Source organism: Gigantopelta aegis, chromosome 3 (assembly GCF_016097555.1).
Source record: "Gigantopelta aegis isolate Gae_Host chromosome 3, Gae_host_genome, whole genome shotgun sequence".
In the NCBI taxonomy this organism is placed as follows: domain Eukaryota; kingdom Metazoa; phylum Mollusca; class Gastropoda; order Neomphalida; family Peltospiridae; genus Gigantopelta; species Gigantopelta aegis.
The window spans coordinates 54,067,018-54,091,464 of NC_054701.1; the positions used below are offsets into that span (position 1 = coordinate 54,067,018).

At 35.5% G+C, this 24,447-nt stretch overlaps 1 protein-coding gene across 3 annotated transcripts in view; it reads left to right on the forward strand.

Moving 5' to 3' along the window:
* The window catches only part of LOC121368244, a 174,830-nt gene that overhangs the window by 21,314 nt on the left and 129,069 nt on the right, over positions 1 to 24,447 (forward strand). For all 3 annotated transcript variants that reach the window (XM_041492886.1, XM_041492888.1, XM_041492887.1), the window contains 5 exons: positions 705 to 824; positions 2,265 to 2,341; positions 6,180 to 6,317; positions 10,076 to 10,155; positions 15,754 to 15,919. In XM_041492886.1, coding sequence (XP_041348820.1) covers positions 705 to 824; positions 2,265 to 2,341; positions 6,180 to 6,317; positions 10,076 to 10,155; positions 15,754 to 15,919 — 581 coding nt within the window. The remainder of the gene's footprint in view (positions 1 to 704; positions 825 to 2,264; positions 2,342 to 6,179; positions 6,318 to 10,075; positions 10,156 to 15,753; positions 15,920 to 24,447) is intronic.

The following is a 24,447-nucleotide window of genomic DNA, read 5'->3' on the forward strand; positions in this document are numbered from 1 at the left end:
TTGGGATCCAACTTCAGCCTTATCATGGACAAAGAGTCTTTGAAGTTTGTACCTTTGCCCCAAAGAAATTCAGAATAACAATGCAATCAGTTACTTCAACAATGATGTTAGTGTCACATGATTTACTACAGCCATTGACAAATAGAGGTTCGCAGTATTACTGGTATACCAGTATTTTTTCTTTCATGGTACATACTGCAGTACTTTTTGTGCAATACCGGTATGTCCAGTAAACTTTATGTTACTGCAGTTTTCTACCTAATTTAATTGTCTGTAATTTGCATTATGTCAAAATATATAAAACATATTCTTTCAGCCCATCCTAAGCTTAAGTTTATTTTTTAAAAGATGGATAATGCCAACCTCACTCAAATTATATGTCACTGATATGTCACATTTTTGGTTTTTGCTTAATTTAAAGATTGCTAATATGTTATGATTTAAAGTATATCCTACATGTAAATGTTTATGGTTTAACCTGTCATTCATCAAATGGCTAAAATAGGGATCATATACACAGTATATACAAGTGGAAGGAGGGAGAGGGTCACTCATTATAGGGTAATTTTTCCAAATACCTTGTTATGACAAGGATTTTGCAGAATGTAATGGCATGTAATTCTGAGCTGGTATGTTTTTCAGGTTATGAACTATGAGTTTGTGCAATGTAACGGCATGTAATTCTGGGCTGATATGTTTTTCAGGTAATGAACCATGAGTTTGTGGAAACGTGTTCTATCAGTGCTGACATGAGCTCGGTACTATTTCTTGTCTTCAACCCAGTACGAGATGAGCTCATAACTGGAGGAGTTGGGGGAATAAAAGTAAGTTCGCTCAGCATGCAGATCAGGATGGGTACATACAGACTCAAATCACGATGAGTACATACAGATGCAGATTACGATGGGTACATGCAGACGCAGATCACGATGAGTACATACAGACGCAGGTCACGATGAGTACATACAGACGCAGATTACGATGGGTACATACAGACGCAGATCAGGATGGGTACATACAGACTCAAATCACGATGAGTACATACAGATGCAGATCAGGATGGGTACATACAGACGCAGATCACGATGGGTACATACAGATGCAGATCAGGATGGGTACATACAGACTCAAATCACGATGAGTACATACAGATGCAGATTACGATGGGTACATACAGACGCAGATCACGATGGGTGCATACAGACGCAGATCACGATGGGTGCATACAGACGCAGATCACGATAGGTGCATACAGACGCAGATCACGATGGGTGCATACAGACACAGATCAGGATGGGTACATACAGACGAAGATCAGGATGGGTACATACAGACGCAGATCACGATGGGTACATACAGACGCAGATCACGATGGGTACATACAGACGCAGATCACGATGAGTACATACAGATGCAGATCACAATGGGTACATACAGATGCAGATCACGATGGGTACATACAGACGCAGATCAGGATGGGTACATACAGACGCAGATCAGGATGGGTACATACAGACTCAAATCACGATGAGTACATACAGATGCAGATTACAATGGGTACATACAGACACAGATCACGATGGGTACATACAGACGCAGATCACTATGGGTACATATACACATGCAAGAACTTATTAACCCATATGTTTTACATGTTTGAAAATAAATGCCTGTCCAGATAAAATAATCATGACAAATAAAATGATCATTTCATTGTAAAGTTAATTATAGTTTGATTTGCACTTTATGAAAACTATGTATTGTGTTTTCATTTCATACATGTATTTGTTTATGTAACATTATACTTATTCTGGCACCAAAAGTCAACACATTTGGGAAACACAATTCAAACTAAAGTATTACAATCAAGAAACGGTGCTATATGACTCATAGGTTTATCACATCACTGATGATATAAACATTTCTCTGCCCAGCATGTAGCCATCAGAAAACCCCAAACAAAACAAATTTAAAAACTTTATAATTCTCCAACAAAATGTTTGGGGTAAGAACAGTATTGCTAAATTGGTGAATGTGTTTGCCAGACTTATAGACACAAATCAACAGGTCATATGAATTCATACATTAACATCTTCATCATCACAGTATTGAATGGACTATTGTTTCAGACATTCTTGTATATAAATGATAACATCACTTAAATATATTTATTCAGAAGACAGTCGTGCACCAGGCTTAACGGCTACTGAATTTCTGCTGATAAATTACTGTTTTGCTACAATATTCACACTTATTATTTTCAGGTCTGGCTGTTCCATCAGGTTACAACTAAAGTATTTATGGAAATAAAACCACTTGCAAACTTCAGGCTAACTCTCAAGTAAGAATTTTAAAACTGTTTCTATTTTTGTTGATATGTAAAAGAAATAATAAAATCAAGAAAATGTTACGTTTCACAAACCTTTCTCTGCATTTTTTAGTATAATTTCTATATATACTTTCCTTAGTCTCTTCTTAAACAAATTCCCAATCTGGTGTAATAGATAATGGTTAATACACTGGTGTAACAGATAATGGTTAATACACTGGTGCAATAGATAATGGTTAATACACTGGTGCAATAGATAATGGTTAATATAATGGTGCAATAGATAATGGTTAATATAATGGTGTAATAGATAATGGTTAATATAATGGTGCAATAGATAATGGTTAATATAATGGTGCAATAGATAATGGTTAATATAATGGTGTAATAGATAATGGTTAATATAATGGTGTAACAGATAATGGTTAATATAATGGTGCAATAGATAATGGTTAATATAATGGTGTAATAGATAATGGTTAATACACTGGTGCAATAGATAATGGTTAATATAATGGTGTAACAGATAATGGTTAATACACTGGTGTAACAGATAATGGTTAATACACTGGTGCAATAGATACTGGTTAATATAATGGTGTAATAGATAATGGTTAATATAATGGTGTAACAGATAATGGTTAATACACTGGTGCAATAGATAATGGTTAATATAATGGTGTAACATATAATGGTTAATATAATGGTGTAATAGATAATGGTTAATATAATGGTGTAATAGATAATGGTTAATACACTGGTGTAACATATAATGGTTAATACGCTGGTGCAATAGATACTGGTTAATATAATGGTGTAATAGATAATGGTTAATATAATGGTGTAACATATAATGGTTAATATAATGGTGTAATAGATAATGGTTAATATAATGGTGTAATAGATAATGGTTAATACACTGGTGTAACATATAATGGTTAATACGCTGGTGCAATAGATAATGGTTAATATATTGTAACATACAGTCAAACCTGTCCATTGAAGTGGCATCTGTATTAAGCAGACACTTAATTTCCTCCCGAACTATAGAGTGTTAAATTACTTATATTAATTAAGTAAATCCCAAATTGCAAACTTACCTGTGTTAACACTTATTATAAGTGACCACAGTTTGAGCAAAAAACAATTACTGTCTATAAAAACAGATTATTTTACACAAAACAGTAACATACGTACAGTAAGTTATCAATCTTCATACATCCACAGGTACAGTACTAGTAGCCATTCAGTCTGACATCCACTGTGAATTAATTAACCTTTTGAACCCTGAGCTCCTAGCGTGTTCTGCCCAGCCACCCTGAGCTTCTAGCTGAGACAAAAAATCAGGAAAATCTAAAAATATGTATTTATTTGTTTTTCAGCCACTAAGAATATTTTCTATAATTTTTATCAAAATGAAGGCTATTTGAATAAATATGGACTTGTTATTTATTTCCACTGTTCAGTGTTCGAGATTAAACATTTCGAGCAGTATGCCAGTTGGATACTAACATTTCAAAATCTGGTATCCCACCTGAGAATTTAGTATCCCACTTAAATGAAATTCATAAACAACATCATAAAAAAACTTGGACGACACTGTTATTTAACGTTACCAGTAAATAATGACTTTGATTGTTTCAGCGGAAAAAAAAACCGCAGGATTAAAAAAACAAAACAAAACCATATGGTATCCTGGTGGGATACTGGGTTTTTGAAGTCTGGTATCCAGAAATAAATTCTGGTATCCCTGGGATATCGGGATACCGTTAATCTCGAACACTGCTGTTCTCTACCAACGGAATGCATGCTACTGCTACGTTCTGAGTGTAGCCGAAAACCTCTCCCATTATCGCAAGCATGATACCCAGAGCCACAGCCCCTTTCGCCCCCTCTGACAACCGCTCTGTCACTAGACGACTGCACATTGTTATCAATTTCAGTGTTATCAATATCAATATCACTTTGTAAATCAATTTTGGATTCAAATCCACTTTCATTACCGTATGTTGTTTCACCTATTTCTTCGTTGTCGGAACTCAGTATCTCTGCAAAAATTTGTTGAACAGAGAACATTTTTTAGCCATTATTTTGCCAATTTTATATGTGTCAAACAGGAAAACTTTCTTGGAAACATGGAAGTTTCATTCACAGGAAGTGTGGACCAAAAATTTTATAAAAGAAAGCCGTTGATTGGTCGGTAAGTTGCCTAGCGATATTGTTTAGAAACAAAGACACATGGCGGCCGGTTTCCTGCCCCTGGGGTATTTGGAGGTTGACGTCATGGCAGGTTTTCCGGCCGCTCGAGTTCAATTGGTTATGGAATTATTACTGTGGAATGCATCTAATTGGCATTGGGTAGAGCGCTTGCTGGAGGTGCTGGTATTTTTCTGTCCCAGCCAGTGCCCCATGAAAGACATAACAAAGGCAATTCTGTCCTATCTGTGGGATGTGTATATTAAAGATCCTTGCTGCTAATGGAAAAATGTAGTGGCTTTCCTTTGAAGATTACGAGTCAAAATTACACAATGTTTTTCAACCCAATAGCCGATGATTAGTGTGCTCTAGTGGTGTTATTTAACAAAACAAACAATCTAATTGGCTCTCGGAGAGCTAAGCTTGACATAATATTTATTATTATGTAGCTTTATTTACCGTGACAATACATGTATATCACATTGACACAAAAATAAATTGATCAGCTTGAGAATGAAGTCCAAACAGTGAAATTAATACTTACTTAAATTTTATTATTTTTGAAGAAAGCAACATGTTGAAAGTAAACTAAGGTAATATAAGCAGCACAAATAGTAAAAATATAAAACCCATTTTAAAAGACTATAAAAGTTTTAAGTGGCCACCTTTTACTACTCCAATGGATTAAGACAGGTTTGACAGATTTATATATTCAATATAAAATACCATATTTAACACTGCATATACACTGCTGGTTTACAAATAATAGCAGTCAGTTAACTGCCAGGAATTGGGAGATCCTGAAGAAAGGAGAGATGTACTTAACTACATTGTACATGTACTCAACTACATGTACCGGTACATAAAACAAAAGAAATATTGTATATATACTGTTTACAGGATTCTCATTTTACGAAAGAATTAGAACAATACATTGTATATATAAACATTCATACAAATGCATATTCAGTTCATAAATTTTAAAGTAATTCAAGGGTTGTAGCTATTTTATTCAACAACAATTGGGAGTACAAATTACATACTGTTAAAACTGACACTATAAATGTACAAAAGTTAATGAAATTTGAAAAACAATAGAATAGTGTATATTAAAGAAAGGCCCAGGAATAGATTCAGCTAAACAAAAATTCATTGGGACCATAAAAACAAAACAAAAACATTTTATTAAAATGTTAATTGTGAATGTAAAATGTTATATAATATGGAATGAAAATGCAAAAGAGTAAAGATGAATTTAAAAAATCATTTTTAAAAAATACATATTTTATAAAAACTATTTTTATATAATTTGATTAATTTGATATGTTTTATAATGTTTATCACAGATATGAGATACCTAATGTTGGTGGCAGCTGGGTGAAGAGAGTAGACCTCAACCACCATCTGATGTTTTATAATGTTTGTCACAGCTGGGTGAAGAGAGTAGACCTCAACCATCATCTGATATTTATAATGTTTCTCACAGATACGAGATACCTAATGTTGGTGGCAGCTGGGTGAAGAGAGTAGACCTCAACCATCATCATATGTTTTATAATGTTTGTCACAGATACGAGATACCTAATGTTGGTGGCAGCTGGGTGAAGAGAGTAGACCTCAACCATCATCTGATGTTTTATAATGTTTGTCACAGATACGAGATACCTAATGTTGGTGGCAGCTGGGTGAAGAGAGTAGACCTCAACCATCATTTGGAACATTTGTACTGCTCCTCAGATACAGACCTCTTTGTCTATGATATGCAGGGAAAGTTGCTTTTTACCTTTGCCAGGTATAATCTGCATTATTATTATAACAATATTAGGGTTTAATGTTGGTGTTATGTAACCCAGGCATGAGAAATTGGCCCATTAATTTTAAATGGACAGCCATTGTAAGTTGGCAGCCATTGTAAGATATAACATATATTTTCTTGTTCAAAATACTAGTGGCTTTATATCCAATGTGTTTACCGTGTGCTGATGTTTGTAACAGTCAGTTTTTATTTTACTTACTAGTAATATATTATCTTTGTCCATATGTTTGACATTATTCGAAGGTAAAGTCCGGTTTGGGCTATACTACAAATATTACGATGACAACATACACCTTGTTTATACGCACACCGATATTCTAAGCAAAACATATCTTTAATAATTATGTACTTTTATTATTCGAAGGTAAAGTCCGGTTTGGGCTATACTACAAATATTACGATGACAACATACATCTTTATATATGCACACCGATATTCTAAGCAAAACATATCTTTAATAATTATGTACTTTTATTATTCGAAGGTAAAGTCCAGTTTGGGCTATACTACAAATATTACGATGACAACATACACCTTGTTTATACGCACACCGATATTCTAAGCAAAACATATCTTTAATAATTATGTACTTTTAGTCATCAAAAAGTCTTCATATATCATAAACATGTTACAATGGCAGAAAAAACAGGACAGTTCCTTTAATATTTGTCGGTTTTTTAATATTATATATGTACGCATTGCATGATGTAATTTAAGTGACATTATGACATAACCGCTTTCTTTTTATGGCCAAACACAATAATGTGACTGTGATTGCATTAAAAAATAAAATACAAATTATTCTGTTAAAGCCTCTGCTTAGGAAAATATAGCATTTCAAGTTTATGAAACAAATGACTCCAAATGACCCTTTAAATCTTTGTAGAATATAAAACCCATTGTGTAACCTGATTCTTGAATGGAAACATTAAATGAATGAATGATCCGACCATCGTGAACTATCAGTCAAACATATCAAGCAACTAAATATCATGATTTTTATAAGTCAGCCAATCAGTGGCCATATAGAAGCAATCTGCACACTATGCAGTTATCAAAAAAATATTACCCAGATATTTGTGTCCATATGGGTAATAATAATTAATTATTGTGCTCTAGTGGTATCGTTAAACAAAACAAAGTTAATTTTCTACAAAAAATATTGAATATCTAGAATATGAAATGCATATCTGCATTGAATTAATCCATATTTTAGAGAAGGTAAATAATGTGAGTATTATTTGATTATTGTTTTCGATATGGATGAGGTGTTTATACACTTGAAAGTATAAAATCCGGTCTTCACCAGGAAAGATGAGTGATCACTTGTACTCCCCCCCCCCCCCCCCATCTGGAAACTTGTGGGAGAGCTGCAAAGTGATTGGTGATTTGTCTCATGCATATATTTGAAAACACTTATGTGATGTTGTTGTCGAGGATTTATATGTAACTTTGTAGAGTGCTTACTTGAGGTGTTTATGTCAAAGGCATGTTGTCCTGTCTGTGGGAAAGTGCATATAAAAGATCCCTTGCTACTAATGCAAAATGTAGTGGGTTTGATATCCAACAGCTGATGGTCAGTGTGCTCTAGTGATTTCAATGAACAAAACAAACGTTTAACTTAATATTGCTACGGCAAAAATCACTGGTTACTTTAGATGTCTCACCCATATTGTTTTTAGTCAAACTACATTGGCCTACCTCAATGTAGCAATTAGAAAAACAGATTATCTAATATTTAGTTAAAGGCACACAGTCATGTATTTAGTGGGCCTTATTTATCTAAATATGGATTATAAATGGAAATTGCATTAATTTGAAATACCAAACCTTGTTATTGTATCATCCAAAACATATTTTAAATGAACCACGATCGAGGAAATTCCATGACATGCTTCATTTTTAAAATTAGGAACTCTTCTTGGGAAAAGTTATAAAAGTACGGCAAAACAGACTCATAGTGATGAGGCTATATATACAACAGCTGTATAATGTAGTCTTGAATTTTATATATACGACTGCCGTGTATAGAGACTTGGCAAATGAGGGCCGGCTATATATACATGACGAATACACTGAAATAAAATAATAAACAGTTGGAACATGAACTCACACATTATTTTATTATTATTATTATTATTATAATTATTATTGTTAAAAAAAATATTTCTTTTGGGGGGGTTTGGTGTGTGTGTGTGTGTGGGGGGTTATGGAGCTACCATACACAGTACCTCTTCAGGAGCGCATGCATGGAATTTAGCAGGGGCGGGAGTCTAGATGGTTACAACTCTATAGTGCTCGGTTCCAAAACGGGTAACATGTTTTCCAGTGTTGCCAATGTGGCCTATGACCAGCCAGTTTGCAAATTATTTTGACTGATTCACAAATTGGTCATTCGGTTTAAAGTATAGCGTAAAAAAAACCCAGTGTACTGTCGCATGTTTTGCTGTCCAAAGGTTGGCGTAATTATAACTTAACCCAGTTGAATCCAGTTCTACATGCAGGGGCAAGTTCAGCCTGCCGTTTGTGTGTGTGCACACACATTAATCTTGCATTTTTATAGCCAAAAGACACAGATAAAACATCGTCCCCTCCACCCCAAAAAGGTAGAAGTAGGCTAATAATAATAATAATGATAATAATAATAATAAAAATAATAATAATAAAAATAATAATAATAATTTAATAATAATAATGTTGTATTATTATTATTATTATTATTATTAGAAGTAGTAGTAGTAGTAGTAGTAGTAGTAGTATTACTGCATATGTCTATGGAAAACGTACCCCAAAGGATCCCCTAGAGTCATATACAATGCCCCCCCCCCCCCCCTTATTCCCCTGTTCAGAAAACGCACTGTTCGTACAGTACTTAGTATGTATTCCTCCTGTTCCAAATGGTTCAGTAATACGGATCAATCAAATACTTATTTACCACCTATATACATTTTTGCTCTGTGTATAGCCAGCCCCCATTAGCAGAGGCTAAAAATACGGCTGTCGTATATATAGCCACATAGTATATAAACATCTTCTAATTCACAGTATTCTTTTAAAATGTAACAATACCTATCCTAAGCCATCTGTTATGGCATATTTTGCATAATAATGAATTTGATACGGTGGAAAATGAAGGTGTTTGTGATCCAGGTGTTTATATTTTTTCGCGTACGACTAACGATAAATTTACCTATAGATGCAAAGGCCTAACTAGTCGGGATTGTCGACGTTTAACATACTTCTGTTACTCAAATAAATTAATGTATAAGTACATGTTTTTATTATTTTTTAATAACTTATTTTCATTGTGTGTTGGGGGGTGGTTTTTGTAAGTTTTTTTTCACTGAAGATGGTCAAGTGTTCTCGTTACACGAGCTTGGTGAATCGTTTTGACACTGCAGTTATTCGGGGGATGCCCATCATGTGACTCAAAAATAATACGTCACACCTCTGCTCTCCAAATAGCCATTACTTTTCTCTGAATTATGGACCGTCAACATAATTCAATTATTTTTATAAAATATCAATAATAAGTGGGATATACTAGTGGTTATGTAGATGGTTCAATATACTACTTTTAGGTACAAATCAAATGTATATATTTTCAGATAATACTTTGTTGGGTCATTAATTAGGTCAGCCATCCGTGACTGAGCACCTTTAATAAATATGAGATTTGAGATTGTAATCTTAATTGGCAAATTATTTTGATTATGTGTAATTTTGTGTTTCAGAGCCCATTCCATGTCAATAACTGGATGCTGTTATTCTCTTGCTGCCAAGGTTTTGGTGACAGCATCTGTTGACTCAGAAGGTTTGATATTTTTAGCAACATATTATAATAATTATATCTTCTCGGCAGTTTTGCAATGATCTCTGTACAAAGTTGTATTAACTCCACTATGACATTCGTTAGCAGAGATTTTCTAATACCGATTTGTCCAATGTCTTCTGTCCATCCTCCAACTTTTGTCTGTCTTCACCTTCAGTTTTGTTCAATTGTTCTGAAACTTGGTACAGTATGATCTTCTGGATACCTACATGTACATGTATATCCACAAATTAATAGATAAATATTTTTAAAATGTTTAATTTGTTAATTTTTATTGAATCAAAACATTTTAAATAGAAATTTAATGTCAACAATTTAAAAGTCTATCATCTCCTCAGGTTTTGATCGAATAGTTCAGAAACTTGGTAGTATGATTCTGAAAATTTTGAATTTGTGAATTAAAAAAAAATTAATTGAAAATTGGAAAGTCGATCTTCTCTTAGAGTTTTGATTGAATCTTGGTACTGTGATTCTCTGGGGCAGTGTTCACAAACTAATAGTCTAAGAGAAATTTAGGAAATTTTGAATTTTAATTAAATTTAACATTGAACATTTAAAAGTCGATCTTCTCCTAGAGTTTTGATTGATTAGTTCTGTTGGTACTTATGATTCTCTGGGATGGTCTTCACAAAATGATAGAGAGATATATGTTTTAATTTTTAGTCTGTACATCTGTCTGTCCATCTGTCCCACATAGTTTTCAATATCTCAAGCTGAAACTTTGTGGATAGCTTTATCATATTATGTACTGTAACAGATCAAGTTTGACTTTCATGGCGATTGACCCATCTTTGACAGAGGCCTTTAAAGTTAGAAAATATTAGAAAGTTTGCAGACCAGGCGGGCGCTTTACCACTGGGCTATGTCTCACCCCTGTCATTTACAGAGACACAGATCAAGTTTGAGTTTCACGAGGATTTCTCCATTTTTTAACTTTGAGTTATTATGCAACCATTAATTGACATAAACAGATTAAGTTTGATTTTCAAGGACATTTGCCCATTTTTATCTAATCATTGCACTACAACTGGTGTACCAAAGGCTATGTGCTATCCTGTCTGTGGGATGGTGCATATAAAAGATCCCTTGCTACTAAAAGTAAAATGTTGCGGGTTTCCTCTCTAAGACTATGTAAAAAATTACCAAATGTTTGACATCCAATAGCCGATGATTAAAAAATCAATGTGCTCTAGTGATGTCAGTAAACAAAACAAACTTTTTCTCTTTTTTTGCCCATTTTTAAGTTAGGAAATATTACAACCATTAAAGTTTTCCAGGCATTTCTTTGCAATGCATTAATTAAGGTATGGAACTGAAATTTTGCATATAGCTTTATCATTTAGGGTTACACATTATATTTGCCTTTCATGAGGTTTTAATCCATTTTGAAAGAGTTATGGCCCTTAAACTTGGAGATATTGCAACCATCACAGTTTTCCAGACCTTTCTTTGCAATGTCTCATGATACATGTATTGAGCATATACGTGTAGCTTTGTCATATAGAGCCACAGATCAAGTGTAAATTTTATGGGGATTCGCCTATTTGTGACAGTGTTATGCCTATTTGTGACAGTGTTATGCCTATTTTTGACAGTGTTATGCCTATTTTTGACAGTGTTATGCCTATTTGTGACAGTGTTATGCCTATTTGTGACAGTGTTATGCCTATTTGTGACAGTGTTATGCCTATTTTTGACAGTGTTATGGTACCTGAACTTTACTTGGAGCATCACAGTTTTCTGGACATTTATTTGCAGCTTGCTTCAAGATATTGAGCTATAAACATTTACATCTAGCTGTATCAATATCATTTAGAGTTAAAGATAAAGTTTGCATATAGCTTTATCAAAATCATTTAGAGTTAAAGATAAAGTTTGCATATAACTTTATCAATATCATTTAGAGTTAAAGTTAATTAAGTTTGCATATAGCTTTTATCATTTAGAGTTAAAGTTTGCATAAGTTAATTAAGTTTGTATATAGCTTTATCATTTAGAGTAAAAAATAAAGTTTGCATATAGCTTTATCAGTATCATTTAGAGTTAAAGGTAAAGTTTGTCTTTGATGGGTTTTAACACTTTTTGACAGGGTTATAACCCTTGAACTTAGGAAATATTACAATCATCACAGTTATTAGGACTTTTCTTTCTACTGCTTCAAGCTAAGGACTTGAAATATTTTATATATAGCTTTCATTTTCACATAGTGCTACAGATCAAGTTTTGTCTTATTTTTTTTCATTTCCAGCTAGTCAAGTTTTAATGTGGTTGTGAGTTCCTGCTTGCAGTGTCTTCGTGTGGTTGTGATTTTTAGTTTTGATTATTCCCTTCTATACGTTGCATGCTACTAGTATTTAATTGTTAAACTCACTGAATAAAATGTTAAAGGAATACTTAAGCAAGGCTATTGGACTTGTATGCATATTCAACGATAATTGTTCAAAATCAACAAGTATATTGGTATATTTAATTAATAAAATGGTAAACATGTGACAATGTCTATTACATATAACAGGCACAAGCCATTTTGCTTCATCCCACTGAATGCGCCATCTGGTGAACAGGTTGTTACGTAACACTTAACACGTCACATTAGAAATTAGTTGTAGAACTGAAGAAACAAACGGACCGGTTTGCTGATTTTTGCGGAATGGTGAAACAGGCATGTGTTGTAATGTTCTGTAATAATATCCATCCCAGCAAGCAATAAGTATTTATTATTTTCCAATGCAAAATAAACTGGCTATGCAAAACAAATCAACAATATACCATGTTTTGTCCATGCATTGAGCCCCTCTGTATTTGAGAAACCTACATACTGAATTGATAAACTGACTGTTTACTTAATTGGTCTATTTGTTTAGGTGCCTCCTCCTTCGATTCCTGATTGGCAGGTGTATATTTGGTAGATTACCAGACTTAGCAGTTGTTGCCATCTAGACACAAAAAGAATACGTAGGACGTACCAATATTATTAACATCACAAGGTATTGTCTGATGCATCATGACATGTCCTTAATATTAGTCTTTGTTTAATGGTATGGAGAAAATGTAGGCACCTATGTCATTAGCATGTAGTGGATCAGGACCTGGGTTAACATATTTTCGAAGAAAATTAAAACATTCTCCTGTAAATAACCTGTCACCCCTAAAATGGTAATCAACATTATCAACTGCCAGGGTTTATTATACTATAAATAATTATATAATTGATTAAGTAGACTGTTCCATCTAAAAGCACAGTTTCAAAGAAAAGTAAATTATCCCTTTGTTTATTGTGGATGGTAATTTTTGTTAAATGTACCAATAGGCCTAATAGTATGCATTTTTTTCTTTGGATTTTTTTTCAGAGGGAAAAATACTATAACCACATTTCATTTTGTTAATGCACATTGAAATATGTTTAGTTAAATAGTTTATTACATTATCTGGACATTAATGTTCTTTTACAAGTCAGGTGGATCAAAGCAAAGCATTTTGTCGTAAATTACTGCATTTATTTACACTGTGCATACAGGACCTGACAGGAGCTGACATCACTTCCTGCCAAGCTAGAGTACTGAATGCGATGAAAATGAAACAAAATAGCTGCCCCATGCAGTTAGCAGGAATAATCAAGTTTTTTTATTAATTCTAAAATTACGTGTTTTTCATTTCTTAAAGTGTCAGTATATGTGTTGATGGTCTGGATATGCATCTTTCCAACACATAAGGCTCATATTTGACTTGTCCTCCCCTTTAACATTCAACATCAAGCATGACTAGTTCGGCACTGTAACTTCACTTCACAGCAAATGCACTGTCATCCTTTCAGAAATGTTACACATATATTAACATATTACATCACCATGAAAATTTGTTAGGCCCGGTTTAGCAATACTGTCAGAATGCTTATTACCATGTGAAGACTACATAATGTACATGTTACATTTCATACATAGGAAATAACTGGTTACTATCTTAAGATATCGGCTTTATCCTGCGAAGGTTAGAATGGTGAATGCAGTGAGGCTCTGCAGAGCTGCATTCACCATTCGACCTGAGCAGGATAAAGCCGATATACTAGTATCTTACGATAGTAACCAGTTATTTCTTTTATTCTGCAATCCTATGGGAATAGTCAGAAAATCATTATTTATTCCATTTTTGTTTAAGCAAATAGAGTATTGTCAACCTAGCAAGGCTTTTGCTGTAAGATGCTAGCTACATTCTGTCACATTAAAAAAGCATTTCTAAACTCTAATTCATAATAAATATACAAGTTTTGTATTGTTATCGCAAAACTAAAAGTTATTTGTATTTACTGTACTTAAACAAATGATTTAAAGAGTAGGTTTATTGAAAATCTAGTCTGAAACACTCGAGTCGGGGTTATGTCACGTGACCTATATTTTTGGTCAGTGACCAAAAATATAGAGATTTATCTAGTCATCATATCTTACCAATGTATACAGTGATTGCGGGATAAAATTAATATATCATTACTTGTCCCCTACCGGTTCAATTGGAGGGGACTATAGGTTTCATCGCTGTCCTGTCTGCCTGTCTGTTCCACTTATAGTTATCTAGTCTTTTGTTTTGGCAATGCCTCAAGATTTAAAAGTTTGACTTTTATGGTGATTTACTAATTTTTCATAGAGTTATGGCCCAGTAGGTGACATGTATTGCTTTATAATTTTGCCAGTACTCTAAGAATGCTTGTTTTATTTTTAAAATGTAATCTAATGCATATAATTATATAGTTATTTTCCTCTATACTTTTCTGTAATTACTATCATGCATTAATGGCACATTTTATTTTGTCACAAATCGGATAAAAATAATAATAAAATATGTTCCATTATGTGCTTTGTAAATAATATAACATTATCTTTGTTGAACTATTCATAAGTTATACATTCGGGAATCTTCATATCGATGTATTCGGGATTCGCTGATCGGTAACTGGTTTTCTACTTTAAGCTGACCGTTTGTGTGTGGTATAAAAAAGACCAAGATCCTGTTGTGTAAATCATGTGATATTATCTTTTCATTTCTTGTTCACATTGTAATGTTTTGTCATGCAAAATAATGCTTACCCTATTAAGTACTCTGTATTTAGATAATTTTATCATGTTCCACATATAGGGCCTTTTTAATTTTTGATTCAAATTTATCTATCCAGTCAGATGTTGAGTTTGTTAACCTATAAAGAGCAGTACACCAGTGGCTTGCATGGTACCTGGAAGATTTATTTGAATCCATATACTCAGTTTCAAGGTTGTTTTGCATAATATAGCAAATTATAGTATCAGATATTATATGGATGACCATTCCCCCTCTCACCATTTTGTCTATCCTATTTTTCTATTTGAAAACTATATGAATGTGGTATCATAAAATATGTTTCATGTTGTCTAAAATGTCAGCTAATCTTGCATTAATTATGACACTTGTGTGTAATGCATGTGTCAGATGTTTAAGTTTGCAAGTCATTAAATCACTTGTGGTATGGTGTGGATTTGGAGACCTGCTTGTATTTTCTGTATGGTTAATTAGCAGCATGAAGAATTAGTATAATTTATTATTCTCTTTTACCAGTCAAAGTATGGAGTTTGTCTGGAGGCCTTGTACATACATTCCGTGGCCATTCTCGAGCGGTTACTTCTCTCTCCATCCACCCTCAGAACTCGGCAATTGCCATCACCTCATCTCTTGATGGCACTATAAGGCTGTGGTCTCTCGAGTTCATGGATGCACTTTACAGGTAAAGTGCCATAGCTACATTAATTTGTACTTGTACTTTACAGGTTTGATACCATTTATAACAATGTCATCCAGGCTCTGAAAGCTGCAATCTTATCTTCGTATCTATAATCCTATAATAGTGTTTACTGATGCAAAACATAAGTATATTAGAATAAGTAATATTTTGTGTGTTTTTATTATCATGGAATTTCATTGTGTACTTTAGTTTCATAACAGAACAAATAAATTAAAATATTACTTGCCAGCAGACAAGAAAAAAAATGTTTACAACTAGTTATCTCCATTACATGTAACTGAGATAACTAGTTGTGATTTTTGTTCTTCTCTTGTCAAAGTTAAAAGGTGATATATAGGTATTATGTTTATGTATTATGGTGGCCAATTTTGCTTTTAGCCCAACATTACTGTATTTTGAGGAATGTAAGTGCAACTGTTTTCCTAATCAGGAGTGGTTTATATAACTTTGTGGTTTATATGTGACCTTTCCTTTCAGCTTCACATGTTTAATCCTCTTCTGTTAGTATAAGAGTCTTGTTGTATTAAACATTTGTAAATGGCACTGGAATAACAAAAGAACATAAAATCAGTTACATTTTCCAGGTTAAGTACAATTTACTTCAATATTATATTACTAATGTATATTTAACACACATATATTTCAATTCAGACTCAAATCAAATTGAATTATAATTCAAAGGTTAATTTAATTATCACATCATTGCTATAAGCATGTGCTAAGCACGTTATAAACTAACTATACAAATAAACACTTCTGCGTATTCCATAACACACATGTGTATAATGTTTATGATTATAAGTAAATATTTAAGTTTGTATTTACCTGTGCTGTTAATAACTGTGCCGTGCAGAACTTGATCAAATGGAAAAGTTGCAATGCAGAAAAACACCTTTGTCTTGCTTAAATGTTTAAAAATCTCTGACTCCAGAAAACACCAGGTAACAAAAGAAACAATAGATGAGCTTACTACTGGCCTGAACACGAGTTGAGGGTGAACACAACCCAAGCTGACAATACCAAAGACACAGGAAAACAATAGAAACAAAATAAGAGACAGCTTTGCACTATTAGAGTTAGAAAGAATAAAATATATGTAAACTGTTTTAAAATTGTAGTGTATGCGATATGCAATTTAAAACATCCGGTTACAAACTCCCCTCCCAAATAAAATGATGTCCTCATCATTTGTCAGGGTTCTGTTCCAATAGATTGAGCATAACTCTGCAGACTTTCCTAGGAGCTCTTGAGAAAAAATCACTTTCTGCCAAAGCCTGCAGAAAAGTAGCTTTCTCTCTCCAAGTATATTCTGGAGTACATGCTGTTTGGAGCATACTAAATTCTCCACTTCGAAATCTAGCTGGTGCACGTCTGTCTCTATTGGATCTTCTGGGTATTGGTAGTGTGTCCTCTGCACCTTGAACTTCATGGTCTGATTCTGGTGAAGAATCATGGGAGCTGACACCATCTTGCCCACCATTGGATCCTATGGACTCTGGTATAGAATCCCGTTCATCATCTTGATCCAACTCTTGATCCACTGGTAAGGTTCTTCATACTGTTCAACACTGTTGCTGATCGCAATGTCAGGTTGGGTGGTATCTCCTGAACCAGTTCCTTCTCCAGCATCTGTGACAGCGACGTTTGGGGCGCTGACCACTGGAGGTTCTTGAACTGAAGGATCAACCACAAATCCAACAAAGATCATCTCCAGATGGGGTTGCTCCATCATTGGATTCTGATGACTGTGGTTTTCTCACTGGTGTCTTTGGTAGGTGCAGTCTCAGTCTTGTCTTTTCATCGGCTAAAATAAAAGGAAGAGAAGTGATTGGCAGGAGAAGGTTGCGGTGTAAAGTGCGACTCCTTCCCTGTCCATCCTCTCTCTTCAGCACAAATACTGGGATTTCTGGATTAGGTTGACGATGTACAATGTACACATCTTCCTCCCATTTATCTGCCAGTTTGTGTTTTCTCTCGAAAGCCAACTGCCTGACAAGTACTCTGTCTCCAATATGGATGATTGCACCTCACATTTTTGCATCAAAATACTTCTTCTGCTTATGTTGGGTTTGGTCAATATGGTCGGATGCCAGCTTGTAAGAATCCTGTAGTCGTTTCCTAAGTCCTGAAACATAACTGGACAGGTTCTTCTTGTCTTGCTGCAAATCCATGCCAAGTGCTACATCCACAGGTAATCTAGGATGGCGGCTAAACATCAAAGTGGGTGAGCTAAATTACAAATGGGAGTTACATACATTAATTAATCTGAAAAAATCTGTTATTAACAAAGAGTGATTCAAATTGAATGCACTATTAAGCACTGACTGAAGTAATAAACATAACTAAGAATCACATTATCTAAACAAAACTAAATATGTCAAACTATTAAATAGCAACCTTAAATCTATTTAAATGGAGAGTTCAAAAACAAAACAAAAGTTTGTCAAAGTAAATAAATTAAATTAAAGTGAAAGCAAATGTAATTATACAAGTGTGTATATATCTTTAGAGACAATATCCCTTTAAGAGTTATATTAGTCTATAAAGATAGATCCACAGGTAATCTAGGATGGCAGCCAAACATTAAGAAGAAAGGCGAATGTCCTGTTGTCTCATGTCTCGTGCTGTTGTAAGCATTAACAAGAAGATGTCTCTCTTGTTAGTCATGTTGAACCTCTCAGTTATGCCATTTCCCATCGGGTGGTATGGGGTTGTTCTCGACTTTGTTATCCCTGCAACTGAACAAAGCTGTTTGATGAGCTGGCTCTCAAAGTTGGCTCCTTGATCAGAATGGATTCGAAGAGGAAATCCATAGTGAACAATGAAGTTATTGAAGAGAGCCTCTGCTGTTGTTCTTGCTGTCTGGTTTCTTATAGGAATAGCCTGGGCATAATGGGTGAAGTGATCTGTGATCACCAAGATGTTCTGGAAACCTCCTTTTGGTGTTTCAAGTGTCAGATAGTCCATGCAGACTAACTCCATTGGCTGGCTGGTGGAGGTGTTGACTCTGGTGAACACGAATATTGGTGTTTGATTTCCATCTAACACATCTGCCACACCCCTTAATCCAGTTGTCAACAGTCAACAAGGTCCTGTCACATCCTTGATGTCCTGCATCATTATGGAGTCCCTGGAAAGCACGCTTCCTGTATTCAGTTGGTAAAACCAGCTGTTTCCTCTCCTCCCCATTGATCTTTGTCCTTCGATAAAGTACTCCTTTATTAAGTGACAAATGATCAAGTTCCCTAAACAGTGTTGTTGACTCTGGCGAAACAGGAACTCGATCACGAGATGGTCTCTTCCATAAGTTAGAGGTCTTGCAAACTGGCCAATCTCTGGATGACATGCAGTCAACACTCCTGATATCTACATCATCCAAAGGATGGGTAGATAAGCAAAGAGTTTCCAGATAATTGGGGATCTGACTGGCAGAACAAATGGCTTTCACTGAAGTAGTGGGAATGTTGACACTCTCAGCTGACTGGATTCCAGGAAGTCTTGACAGGGCATCTGCATCCGAGTTCTATACTGGATGTTAAAGTCATATGAAGCAAGAGCGTCTAGCCATCGATTTCCTGTCGCATCCAGCTTGGCAGTTGTCAGGATGTATGTTAATGGATTGTTGTCTGTTATGATGGTGAACTTGTTTCCATAGAGGTATTCATGGAACTTTTCTGTAACAGCCCACTTCAATGCCAAAAACTCCATCTTGTGCACAGGGTAGTTCTTCTCTGCCTTGTTCAATCCCCGGCTAGCATAGGCAATGACTTGTTTCACTCCATCATGATCTTGGTACAGAACTGCACCAAGTACCTCACCACTGGCATCTGTGTGCAGCTCAAAAGGCAGATTATAGTTAGCATAACCCAGCATAACCCAACACAGGTGGAGTCGAAAGAGCGGTCTTCAAGTTGTCAAAAGCATTCTGCTGTTCTGGACCCCAATACCAAGAAGAAGGAGTGTAATCATGTTTCTTGTTCCTCTTGCCCTTCTTCATGTTAGTAGGTGGAAGCAAGTCTGTTAAAGGCCGAGCTATTCTAGAAAAGTTCTTTACATACTTTCTATAGTATCCAGCAAATCCAAGTAACTGACGAACCTGGTCTGGATTTGTCAGTGCTGGCCAATTAACAATCTTGTCAATCTTCCCTGGATCTGGTTTGATACCATCTGCAGAAACAATATGTCCCACATACTTGACTTCACTCTGGAAGAATTTACATTTCTTTGGCGAAAGCTTGAGGTCATTCTCTCTAAGTTTCTTAAAGGCAAGTTCCATCCTCTCTAAATGTTGTTCATAACTGTTCGAAAAAATGATCACGTCATCAATGTAGATCATACAAATCTTTAGGTGGAGATCACCAAGACAGTCTTCCATCAGGCACTGGTATGTTGCTGGTGAATTGGTAAAGCCAAAACCCATCCTGTTGTATTCATAGAACCCCAGAGGACCAACTGTAAACGCAGTTCTGGGTTTATGTTCTTCCTCTATTTCCACCTGGTGATAGCCACTCTTCATATCCAAAACACTGAAGATTGTATTTCCAGCTAAAGAGTCAAAGATTTCTTCAATGCGAGGGAATGCATATAAATCTTTAACAGTTCGTGCATTTAGAAGCCGATAGTCAATGCACATCCGCAAAGAATTATCGGGCTTTCTAGCAATGACAACTGGTGATGCCCAGGGACTATATGATCGCCTGATAACACCACTAGCAAGCAACTGATGAAGATGGTGCTTTACCTCGTTGAACATAGAAGGCGGAATGCATCGGTGCCGCATCTTGAAAGGAATTTCATCCAATAAATCAATGTGGTGCTTCACCTTGGGGCAGAATCCAATATCTAAATCACCTTTAGAAAAAATATCCTGATATTGGAGAATGAGACTAATGCCTTGCTTCAGCTCCTCTTCAGTAAGTATATCTGAAGACAAAGTCATTTTCTCCAAAATGTACTTCTCATCTTCGGTGATGTCGAATGAAAGATCTTCAATCATGATTGGTTGAAGTTCACACAGAAGACCTCTTGGTGGTATAACCACTGTCTGGGTAGTGCTGTTAGCCACTGGAACATCCACCACAGAGCTACACTGAAAACTGTAACTCAGAATAGCAGGCGAGACATCCAGTTCTGATATAACTGAATGCTGGGTAGGATGGAGTGCAGCACAAACATTCCTATAAGGAACCTTCCTGTCTATGTAACCTCTCACAATTACAGTTTGGTGGAATGATGATGTTGCTGGTAGCAACACTTCGCACAAGTCCCAACCTAAACTTGTTACGAGTCAACTCCTTTTCCTGCAAAACAATTGCCCTGAAAGCTAAATAAAAAGTTTGCAGATTGGCACACTGCAGAAAGTGAGTTCCATACTCTTTGCACCATTCATCAAGAGCTGGTGTCAATATGTTGGTACCAATCAAAACTGGAACATCACTGTTGTACCTGCTATCTGGAACAACTAGCAATAAAGAATGATAAGGAGTTTCTGAAAGAAGACCCTTAAAAATAAGAGTTGCTTCCACATATCCTTGATATGGTAAACTTTCTCCATCGGCACATTCAATGTCCAACAAAGTTTCCAATGGATGAACTGTCAAATGAGAAAGAAACTTTTTGTAAAATGTCTCACTGGTAGTGGAAACAGTTGACCCAGTATCAAGGAGACCTCTACAAATATGTCCATCAATGCTAACAGTCACCTCGCTAGTATCACCAACAAGACCATCTGGTAAACCACGATGTCTGACAGACATATTATTACAAACAGGAATGTTAACATTTTCCTGTTGAAATCGTCTGGAGTGATCTAGTCGTACCCTGCATGCCATCTGGATATGACCATACTGTAAACACCTATAGCATTGAGGAAGTCTATCCTCAGATGCATAAGCAAAATGGTCTGAAGTGGGTGTTGGGGTGGAGGGTGGTGACTTCGAGGAGAGAAAAATCTGTTTCAGCCTCATTCAGTTGCTGTTCGAATCGATCCAACTTGGTTGAAAGTTGGAGTATCGCCTCTTTCAGTTGTCGAATAACTTCTGGATTGTAGTCCCCCATCATATATTACTAACAATGAAAGAAAACAACTACCTCCAAACATCAAATAATCTACACTGAATGACTATCTCCCAACAATCTAAACATACCTGCAAATCAATGTACACAAAATAAAAAGAAATGTGAAATGTACAGTGACCAACTAAAACCTACAAATACCTTGTAGTTATCTGAGTAGCAAAACCTGAAAACAAAAATTCATTCAAACTTTAGAAACTTGAAAAACAAGCTTCTAAAATACGTTTCTGGGTCAAATATAAAATTTAAACCAAATACATTGCTACTCCATGATTGTGGTGTGTGTGTGTGTGTGTGTGTGTGTGTGTGTGTGTGTGTGTGTGTGTGTGTGTGTGTGCATGTGTGTGTGCGTGTGTGTGTGTGCGTGTGTGTATTTCAATGTATGATGGAAATAATCTGTATTAAGAAAACAAAAAGTGGAAGTCTTACATAAGTAAGCTTTCTAGACTTAAGAACAACTGAAAAGAAGGGATAAAAATCAGAGTGAAGAAATATCAGCCAACCACAAAAACCAAATCATCCTGAAATAAAAACTAAGTGCAAATATCTAAATATGTTAATAATGTGCACATATCTAATATATAAACTATTTGAATTTTGTTTTGTTTTAAATAAATACAAACCCTACTTATAAATAGCTAAATTATAATTTAAGTCTGAATTTACAACTAATTATAACCTATTTATTCAAAGTGACGGTTCCCTAAATTTATAATTGTCTAATTAAAAAAAAAGAATTTTTTTTAAATTCAATAAAGTTATTTTATAAATCTTGAAATAACTTTGGCTTAGTATTACATATGTTTAAAATTTATATTTATATACTAAATGGTAATTGCCTACATAACGGTCACTAAATTACTTAAACTTTATATCAAACTAAGTCAGTCAACTGAATTGATGTAAACTAAGTTGGTACCGGTACCTATAGCTATAAAAACTATAACAACAACAAGCATCATGACATTTTTCAACAAAATATAAATATCAAACACAAATGATTAACCAGTAAACAGACATCAGCAAAATACAAATAATAAGTTCAAGTCTGTAAACACATAATTATTCAAAGATTCATAATGCTTATACTACATGTATATGTGTTGCTATATACCTGTACAGTTACAATCAAAGTGGGTGAGCTAAATTACAAATGGGAGTTACATACATTAATTAATCTGAAAAAATCTGTTATTAACAAAGAGTGATTCAAATTGAATGCACTATTTATTAAGCACTGACTGAAGTAATAAACATAACTAAGAATCACATTATCTAATGGGCAATGGGCAACTCTATTAACGTGCCCCTATCCACGAAGGTTCAGGCACGCCCACTACGGATTTAGCCTCTGACTTCGCCAGTGACTAACTCCGGAGCGGGGGGGGGGGGGGGTGGTGGTAAGTTTGAGGTGGGCGGAATTTGGAAAAAAGCCATTTAGTAAAGTCAACGCGAGCGCGGACCAAATAGCAGACACTTCGCAAACTTGAAGTAACACCGAGTGGGAGCCGTGCTCTGATTGGCTGAATTTCGATTCCTCGGTGAAGCCTGTATTTTACCTAAGTCTACAAAGAGTAACTGCCTCCAAAAACATGTCTGGACTCTAAAATTTTACCCAAAATAGTTAAGACTGCTCGGCCAAAAGGTTTTTAAGGTGATTTTGAGCAATTGATCGGATGCCAAAATAAAATGCGTTAGACTATTTATAAAAAAAATAAACATAAGAATTTTGAACTGCTTCTAAAACGTTTAAAGTCTAACTAGCCCAAAAAGGAGGTTGTTACCTGTCCTAGGAAAGGTTGTTAGCGGGGATGTCGTCAAGGAGAAGCGATGAACAGAGATGCATCAAGATGGTGGAGGACTTGCCGGTATGTGGACTCTGCGATAATCTCGGTGATAGGACGGTAGTCTTCCCAGGCAACGGTCTTTATGATGCGGTGGATGGTCGGGTTGTCCATTTCATCGAGAAGCAGTCCTTGGTGGAAAAGTCCCCTCCGGCGGACGGTGAGACAAATCCCACGCCCATCCTGCATCGTGATCCTGCGCACCATGTATTCTCCATCAGTTAGTGGTAGAGGTTCGTACGTTTCTTGTCTGGGTTCACAGAGTAGCCGACAAACATCCCCAATGTTAGTCTTGACGAGCCTGGAATAGCGAGTTGGTAACTTGCCGGCCTGGAGTGACCAAGGCTGTCCAGAGGGAGGATCTTCTGCTGAAGCTGTAGGCGGTGTCGGCGGGCTTGGCTTGACTGGTTGGTCGCCTGGGGACGCAATCGCTTTCCGCTTTCCAACGGCCACAAGACGGGCCTGGGACTCTACGGCGGCACTCTTCCTAGGTGTAGGTGGCAACGCTGGAGTCCCGGGAGCTGAAGTCTGTGGAGTTGTAGGGGGCGATTCCATCACGGCCTGGTTCAGGTCGGGGTCCGCCTCTGGCAA